The sequence below is a fragment of the Macadamia integrifolia genome, unplaced genomic scaffold (genome assembly GCF_013358625.1).
Source record: "Macadamia integrifolia cultivar HAES 741 unplaced genomic scaffold, SCU_Mint_v3 scaffold746, whole genome shotgun sequence".
NCBI lineage: Eukaryota > Viridiplantae > Streptophyta > Magnoliopsida > Proteales > Proteaceae > Macadamia > Macadamia integrifolia.
The window spans coordinates 342,420-352,135 of NW_024870530.1; the positions used below are offsets into that span (position 1 = coordinate 342,420).

General features: G+C 42.2%; 1 protein-coding gene across 1 annotated transcript; it reads left to right on the forward strand.

Moving 5' to 3' along the window:
- The first annotated feature begins 1,611 nt into the window (after window positions 1–1,611).
- On the forward strand, window positions 1,612–3,289 carry LOC122069871 (increased DNA methylation 1-like). Its single transcript, XM_042633954.1, has 2 exons — window positions 1,612–1,780; window positions 2,381–3,289. The coding sequence occupies exon 2, from the start codon at window positions 2,584–2,586 to the stop codon at window positions 3,217–3,219; it is 636 nt and encodes a 211-aa protein (XP_042489888.1). The 5' UTR covers window positions 1,612–1,780; window positions 2,381–2,583; the 3' UTR covers window positions 3,220–3,289.
- The last annotated feature ends 6,427 nt before the right edge of the window (window positions 3,290–9,716 follow it).

Below are 9,716 nucleotides of genomic sequence, written 5' to 3' on the forward strand. Positions count from 1 at the left end.
AAACACATACCCTGTAGTAGACCTCCTCTTGTCTAAATCACCAGCATAGTCAGAATCAACATAACCTGCCAATTCTGTAGAATTTCCCTTGTCACCAAACATAACACCTATATCTTTAGTCTTGCTCAAATATCTAAAGGTCCACTTAATTGCATTCCAATGCTCCTTCCCTGGATTACTCATGTATCTGCTAACAACGCTGACTGTATGAGACAAATCCGGCCTGTTACAAACCATAGCATACATGAGACTCCCAACTGCGCTAGCATAAGGGACTTGAGACATCTGCTCCACCTCCTCATGTGTTGTAGGGCATTCCTTTTCAGATAACTTAAAGTGGCCAGCTAACGGAGTGCTAACCGGCTTAGCATTTTCCATATTGAAACGCTCTAAAACCTTTTCAATATACCTCTTCTGAGTTACCCAAAGTTTACCTGCATTTCTATCTCTAAGGATTTCTATGCCAAGGATCTTTTTAGCGGCACCAAGATCCTTCATCTCAAATTCAGCACTCAACAAAGACTATATCATGTTTGTTCTTTGCAGAAATGAGCATGTCATCAATATAAACATCAACAAAATAATGGAATTATCACTTGACACTTTATAATAAACACAACTATCATACTCACTTCTTGTGTAGCCAATCTTCATCATGTGAGATTCAAAGCGCTTGTACCACCTAGGAGATTGCTTAAGGCCATAAAGCGACCTCTTAAGCAGACAAACATGGTCTTCCTTTCCCTGCACCTTGAAACCTTCAGGCTGCTCCATGTAAATCTGTTCCTCCAAGTCACCATGAAGAAATGCAGTTTTCACATCAACTTGTTCAAGGTCTAAATCATACATGGCCACCAAAGCAAGTAGTACCCTGATCGAAGTGTGTTTCACCGCCGTCCTGCCTGTCTAGGTGCTGCACCAGTACTCCCTGGATTAAACTGTGACGGAATACAAGACATCATACACCAACATTCCATCCTCTCCTCTCCTGCAAAAAACCCAAAAAAATAAAAAAGCAAAACCATACGAAGACAGAAGGACGAGTGGCACCTACGCCTCGTCAAATACACAAAATTATTCGCTTCTCATTTACAGTTACATGAGAGACATGAGAGAAAAAGAAAGAGAGGGTATAAGAGAAGCGTCACTCATCGATGTTAAAGCTTAAACCTACCCGTCATTTACAGGGTGAGCTAAAAACCCACCTTAAAAAAATGGCCTTGACCCTTTAGAGAGAGAAAAATAAAGAGACGGGTACAAACGGGGTTGAAATTGTCTGCAATTCTGATCTCGTACAATTCCGTGCAATACCACCTTCAGGTGGTGACACGTGTATTGATACCAATACAATGGTCTAGATCTGGTACAACTAATGAAACATTAAATCAGTGAAGAAGCATTTAAATAAGATTGGACCATTGTATTGGTATCAATACACGTGTCACCCCCTGAAGGTGGTATTGCACGGAATTGTACGAGATCAGAATTGCAGACGATTTTTTTTCCGTACAAACGTGCATGGAAAGCGTGAGTGGGAGGGAGGTAGAAAGAGGGAAGGCCGTTGGCCCTTCCAATCTATAGAATTTACAAGTTGGTTGTCTTTCCTTTTAAGGGGGGCGATGAAGACGAAGGAGGGATTCTTATTTGCTTGATGGGTTCTTCTACATCTGTCCTTTTTGCTCTTAGGAACGAAACTACCTACATAACTGAAGAAAAACCCTTGTCCTACCCACAATTTCTGTGGTTCTATCGCTTTGGGACTGAGATTGGGATTCAAGAGGTGAGTGTGCTTTGCTTTTCTCTCTAATTCCTCAATGTACTTGCAGTTTTAGATGATGTTTTTTTTTTGGCTTTGATGTATGTTTTTTGATCGCGTCGAGTGGTTCGGTTTTGCTTAACGTGGGGTTTTTAAGATAGCATTTGTGGCTTCAAATGGAGCTTGACTATTGTTTCTGTAAGAATAATCTCTTTCTTTGAGGACAACTCCAGAACAGACTCAATTTATCAATGCGGAAGTATGAAATTGGGGTATCAGGTTTTTTTTTTTTTTGGTGGAAGTCCGGAATCATCTCTAATTTTCCTTTAGTTTTTTGGCTTTTTCAACGAGGAATTTGAATGTGAATATTGTTATAGCTGTGTGAAACTGGGTTTTAGTGGAAGGGAAGCCCAATATTATTCTTTTTTTTTTTAATGTGGGTGGGGGAAGGGGAGCGGATTGTGATTCCAATGCTATAGTTTGGCAGGGTTTCTAGATTATTTGCCCTGTACTTCCTAGTTCTGAGAACCGAAATATGCAGAGGAATGTGTGTTCTGAAAGCTTTTCACTTCTTCCCCCTCTTTCTGACCTCCCTTTCCTTTTCTTTTATTTTTCCGGTTGCAGATTTAGTTGTGATTGCGGGATGGAATGAACCGGGAGTTTTCACGTAACAAGGCTTATTGGGCCTTTTCCTGTTGATTTGCGAACATAGGTTTTCATTCTCCCTTGTTGAATCATTTGACAACACTTCATCTCTCTCTCTCTCTCTTTTTCAAGAAAATGATGAAAACAATTTAGCTGGAATTGAGATGTGAGATTGCACGACGATGTTATTCAACAAAGAAATTGAGGGTTTACATGATGATGGCTTCGAAGGTTCAAATGATGAACGCCATATTTTCAGGAACACTTTTTTTGGAAATGAGAATGGTTACATCAGTAAGAGGTGTCTGGTAACCGGAGCTATCAGTTATGAAGGTGAGGGCAATGAACACAGAAATATGCTGTCGATTTCAATTAATGAGAACTTACAACTGACAAGTCCATTCTCGACAAAAGATTTGTGTGTGGAGGACTCCTGCACTGCAAATGAGAATTATAGGCATGTGAATTGCAGCCCTAACAGAGTTGGCAGAAGAATTGCTGAATCAGGGTGTCTTCAGTATACCTCAGCCTGTTCAGTTGGATTAAGTTCCAATAAAATCGCAACTAAACATTCTCCTGATGTGGGGAACGAGACTCAGATTGGAACAAGGGATGAAGTTACTTCTTGCATTTTTTCTCCAGATTCATGCTATGTTGGTCAAACAATGGCATGCTACTTGGTTGAATCTTCAGGTCAGGGTGTTATATCAAGTTGTTATCTTCTGAAGCGACAAAATGTGGACCATGGAGATGTCATTGATGAACCTGGTGCTTCCAAGTGTGAAATATCTACTGTACATGGAAATGATGTAAAGTAAGTTCCTGAAAGTATGCCTACTTCACCTACTTCTCAGGAGCGTTTTAGAACAAAGCTTTATGTTGCAGATTCATCCATTGCTGCTAGAGAAAGTTTCCTTAAATCTGTTGACACAGATATTGTTTCATTGAAGATTGATTCTGTGTGCATTGCTGTGTGCATGGCTGTGTGCATATGTGCATGGCTGTGTGCATGGCTGCGTGCATGGCATGGCTGCATGCATGTAATGCAGCCCGTGGGCAGCGAGCACGCCCGCGAGCTGGCCTGTTGGCCATAGCGCCCAGAGCGCGCAGCACGAATGCAATTATGGGTTTTTTCGATGATGATTATGGGAGATCCGTCAGTCCGATTTTGGCGTATCATATATCGTCAGAATTGTATTTTTGAGCACTATTCATTTGTACAGTCATCTTAACTGGATTCCTTCGATATAAAAAGCCAAAATTAGACCCCTTCCCTCCCGCGCGGGGATTTCTAGGGTTTCAGACCCCAGGAGTGTTTCGGGGTTATCTGGGTAGGTAGGGGATGAATTTTTGGGGTGTTTGGGCTAGGTGGGGGGTTTTTCCAGGTTTCCAGCGGGACTGTCCATGTGTCCGGCATATGTGTGGCAAGGCGTGCTTTTTCGGAGATGATTGCCAGAGATCCGTCGGCCCAATTTTGGTTTATCATATATTGTCGAAATCATGTTTCCAAGCACTATTTATCTGCATAGTTGTTAGTACCTTCCTCTCTTCCGCACGGGGATTCTAGGGTTTCAGATAGGAATGTTTTCATTAGCATATCTGTCGATCAAAAGCCGGAAGTCACACCCAAGATCCATAACTCATCATAGCCAGAGGAGGATGACAAAATTGGGTGTCTACGCCGGTCGGTAGGCCCAGAGGAGACTAATAGGTCATACCGATGGGTCTAGTACCCACTGGTGCTACCCACCAGTGTTCTGCGGGCTTTGTTGTCCTTCTTCCCTTCTTCATTCCTCCTCTTAGGAACCCAAGGCGGTTGTTCCAACTTCATTTCTCACACATTTTAGGCTTCATCTACTTGAGTATTCCTTGGATCTAAGTTCATATCAAGGTTTTGGGGAATGAAATCATACCTTGGCTTAAGAAACCCCAAAACTTAAGATCCACTTTCCAACTCAAAATGTCACCTCAATAACTCCAAATCTTTGTTTCCCTTCCTCAAACCTTCAAAGAAATCACACAAGGGTTCCATTATCTCTTTGATTTGACCACACACAAAAGGGTTTCATCACATTCCAAGGGTTTATGACATTGCTTACATCAAAATATAGATCTCAAGGCACCGGACACTATTCTGGCGACGAAAAGGTAAAATGCGGCTCTAGAAACCAAGGGGGAACCTTCTTCCCTCTTCCTTCTCTTCTTCTTCTTCTTTTCTCCCTCTTCTTCACTTCTCTCACCAAACTTGCTGAAATCATAAATGGGAGAGAGAGGGAGACATAAATGCTATTTATACCTTAGTTAAAAAGACTTGTTTGGTTTTGCCCCTTTATAGATCAAAATGCATTAAATCGTGATACCGGCCAAAATAGCCGACATTATCAGGAATGCGAGACCTCATCATGACGAGGAATCCGAAATACATGTGCTCACCCAGTTGGGCTTGTTGGGACCCACGTTTCCCTTACAGGTGGTTCACACTAGTGGGTCTCACACCTACTAGTGACCACCCACTAGTTGGCCAAAACAAGGCCAATCATGCTGTATTTTGGTGGGAAAGGGGATCTTGACTTGTATCTCACTCTCGCCACATGTTGTGGATCAAATTCTCATCATCCAATAGGATCTTAAACCTTTCCTATTCATACATGGCTTTATAATACGTGCAAGGGCACGACTTAGGCATGCGCATCACATCGGGTACTAGCTCAATCTTATCCGATCACCCAGCGTTTGACGTCACCCTTGCTGTCATGCATCGTAGGGCACCTACGTCAACCCTTTCCGGTTCAGACCGTACAAGACCAGACCAAACCAACCAGTTAGTAAGCCGGGTTTAAAAAGCAGGGCTCTACATCTACCCCTCCTCTTAAAAAATTTCATCCTAGAAATTGAAGTTACCTGGTAGTCCGAAAAGATGGGGATATTTAGCCTAGATTTCATCTTATTTCTCCAAGGATGCTTCCTCAAGTGAATGGTTAGCCCATCACACCTTTACAAAATCAATGGATCAGTTGTGAAGGGTCTTTATCTTCCATTCCAGGATTTCAGCAGGCTATTCTTCATAGGTCATGTCAGCCTCTAAGTACTCTGGTTTCACAAGTAGCATATGCAATGGATCATGGACATACTACTTCAACATCAAAACGTGGAATACGTTGTGAACATTGGTGAATGAAAGCGGAAGGGCCAACATATATGCTACTGAGTCAACCCATTTCAAGATCTCAAATGGGCCAATATATCTTGGACTCAACTTGCCCTTCCTGTGGAACCTGCGTAGACCCTTTGTAGGAGAGATTTTGAGGAATACCTTCTCCCCCTCTTGGAATTCTATGTCTTTTTTGTAATTTTCCGCAAAACTGTTTTGACGAGATTGGGCTGCCTTGGTCTTCTCACGGATGACATCAACCTCATCACACGTCATCTGTATCATTTTCGGCCCAAGCATTCATCTTTTTCCCACATCATCCCAATATAAAGGAGTTCTGCACCTTCTGCCATACAATGTCTCATGTGGAGCCATTCCAGTCATGGCCTGATAGATATTATATAAGAAAACTCCATGAGAGGTATGTTTTCCTCCCAACTGCCACTCATTTCCATTGCAATGGCCCTGAGCATATCTTCCAGTATTTGTATCGTCCATTCAGATTGTTCGTCAGTCTATTAATGGAAGGCAATACTTAGGTTCACCTGTGTTCCCACGGTATGCTGGAGGCTCTTCCAGAATTTAGATATGAACCTTGGGTCTCTATCCGACACAATACTTACCGGCACTCCATGCAAGCGAACTACATTTTCCATGTAAATTTGTGCTAGCTTATCCATGGAGTAGGTAGTCTTGATTGGAATGAAATGGGAAGTTTTAGTAAGCCTATCAACTATCACCTAGATTGTATCCATTCCCTTGGGTGTACGGGGTAGTCCGGTGATAAAACCCGTAGTAATCATGTCCCACTTACACTCCAGTACTGGGAGTGGCTGAAGAGTGCTATATGGTCGATGCCACTCTACCTTGACCTTCTAACACATGAGACACTGTGCCACATATAGGGCTACTGTAATCTTCATCCCTAGCCACCAATTACTTTGTTTAAGATCTTTGTACATCTTGGTGCTTCCAGGGTGAAGCGTGTACTCAGAACTATGTGCTTCCTTCACTATCTTGTCTTGTATCCTCATGTCATTGGGTACACACAACCTGTCCCAAAACAATAGTGCCCCATCACTGGCTATTGTGAAATCGGGATCGTCCATCCTTTGCTCTTGGATTTTGATTGATTTCCTGCAACTCAAAATCCAAGGGTTGTTTCATAATCACCTTATGGTTGATAGATGGCTGCACTTACAAGGCTTCCAGAGATAAGGTCTATTGCTTAATACTATCTGGCTTCTGCTCAAGTTCTAAGGTCGCTCCTTCATTTAAAATGACTTCATCCATCAACATGGCCTCTTGCTTAAGTTGTGGATTGGTGGCCAAATAAGCAAGTGACACAGTCAGAGCTTTCCGGCTTAATGCATCCGCCACCACATTGGCCTTACCTAGATGGTACTAGATGTCACAATCATAATCTTTCATGAGCTCCAACCATCTCCTCTGTCTCATGTTTAGATCTCTTTAGGTGAAGAAATACTTGAGACTTTTGTGATCAATGAATATCTCGCACTTCTCCCCATACAAATAATGGTGCCAAATCTTCAAGGCAAAGATAACTGTCACCAGCTCTAAATCATGAGTGGGGTAAGTCTTCTCATAATCCTTCAATTTTCTAGATGCATACATCACTACCTTGCCATGTTGCATAAGAACACAACCTAGCCCAATTCTGAAAGCATCAATGTAGACTGTCATACCACCTATGCCTTCTGAAATTGTTAACACTAGGGCTGACACCAATCGGCTTTTCAAATCTTGAAAATTGTCTTTGCACTCCTTAGACCATTCAAACTTCATACCCTTTCTGGTCAAATTAGTCATTGGAGCGACGATTCGAGAAAAATTCTCGATGAACCGCCGGTAGTAGCCTGCTAATCCCAAGAAACTCCTAATCTCTGTAGCATTCATAGGTGCTTCCCACTCTACTACTGCTTTTATTTTTCCTAAGTCAACTTCGATTCGGTTCTCAAACATTATGTGCCCTAGGAATCCAATTTGCTTCAACCAAAATTCACACTTGCTGAATTTTGCATATAATTGTTGTTCTCTCAACCTTTGGAGCACCATCCTCAAGTGTAATGCATGCTCATCTTCGGTCTTCAAGTATATCAAAATGTCATCAATGAAAACAATGATCCATTTGTAGAGGACATCATAAAATACTCAGTTCATCAGATCCATGAAAGCTATCGGTGCATTGGTCAGCCCAAAGGATAGCACTAGGAATTCATAATGACCATACTGGGTCCTAAAGGTTGTCTTGGGTATATCATTGCCTTTTATCTTAAGCTGATAGTAGTCCGATTTGAGATCAATCTTTGAGAACACTTTGGCACCTTGCACTTGATCAAAGAGGTCATCTATGCGTGGCAACGGATATCGATTCTTGATGGTCAATTTGTCCAATTCCTGGTAATCGATCCACATATGCAAACTCCCATCCTTATTCTTGACAAACAAAACTGGAGCACCCCAAGGAGAAACACTCGCACGTACAAATCCCTTCTCCCGCAAATCTTGCAACTGAGTCCGTAACTCCTTTAATTCTGGTGGTGCCATTTTGTACGGAGCTTTAGACACTGGGGCCGCCTCGAGAACTAAATCAATAGCAAACTCTAACTCCCTGTCAGGCGGGAGCCAGGTTAGATCATCTGGGAAGACATCAGAAAACTCCCTAACTATATTTAACTCTTCTAATGGTGTGACCTTTGCTTCCACATATTGTACTGAAGCTAGGTAACCCTAACATCTGTCTTCCAATAATTTTACCGCCTGTAAGGCAGAGATGAGAACTTCTCTGGGTCATTTTGTTTTATTAGATTGATACACCAGCTCTTCACCTTCATCACTCACCACTTTAATTTGTTTCTCGATGCACATCACGTTTGCGTGGTGAGCGAATAATCAATCCATGCCTAATATGACATCAAAATTCTGCGTGCTAAATTTGATAAGTTGGCATCCAACTTCTTTCTGCCTATTTCAATGGGACATGGTCCATACACTTCATTTAATTGTGCTACCTTACCTATAGGTGTGCTAACAATCAACTTACTCTCTAGAGTCCTGGGTGTCATGTCAATCTTTCTAGCAAATCTTTTAGATATAAAAGAATGTGATGCTCCAGAATCAAATAACACATAAGTTGGTATACCCGAGATAGATAGGATACCTACTACAACATCGAGACTTGCTTCAACCTCTTTAGGTGACAATGCGTACATTCTCCCTTGAGGTGGGTAACCTTGAGTCAATGCGGGCCTATAAATAGGAGGCTGACTATGTACAACAGCCGGCTTATACAGGCAATCCTTTACAAAATACCCAAGTGATTGCCAAACATAGCACCTGTTTTGGGAGGCTTGCACTGGTACTGGTGCTCTTTGTGTTTGACCTGGTGCGGTGGAAGGACGAGTTGGCCGCGGGACCGTAGGCACTTTGCTAGTGTTCAGGCAAAAAGAGGTAGTAGCCAATCTATTGACCGATCGGGACATATAACCCGATGATCTTTAAGGATGCTGATATGATGGACCATAATTATATGGCCCACATAAACTCTTATTCGGGTTGCCCGAGACCGCTTAAGGGTTGGACCTCTTCCAATGTCCAGGTGTGGTGGAAGACTCTCCCTTTTGCTTGTCTTCTATAGTCTTGGCCTTTTGTACAATTTAAGCATAGTCAGTCAAATCCATAGCCCCCAAAATTATACCAATAGACACTTTTAGCCCCTTAAAAAGTTTCTTTACCTTTTTCTCCGCTATTTTCATGTGTGGAGGAGAAAAATAGAATAAGTCCTCAAATTGTTGCTGGTACTCAAGGACGGACTTACTTCCCTGAGTCAAGGTTGAGAACTCTGCTTCCTTCCTGTCTCTGAAGCTGTTGGGGTAATAATTTGACAAGAATAATTCCTTGAATTGTTCCCATGTCGGCTTCGGGTGAATTGTCACTAAAATAGGCTTGGAGGCCTTCCACCATGAATCAACCTCATTCTTCAATTGTAACCCAACACATATGAGATTTTGAGGTTTTGTACATTCTACCACCTCAAATATCCTTTTCATCTCTTGGCTCTAAAGGATCACTCCCCACCTTGGTGAAGATAGGTGGCAAGTGCTTCTTAAATGATTCCACCACCTTTGCAGTAGTGGCTACCGG

What these genes read in the sequence shown, in the direction of transcription:
- LOC122069871 (XM_042633954.1), top strand. Translation starts at nt 2,584, where the DNA reads ATGTTATTCAACAAAGAAATTGAGGGTTTACATGATGATGGCTTCGAA.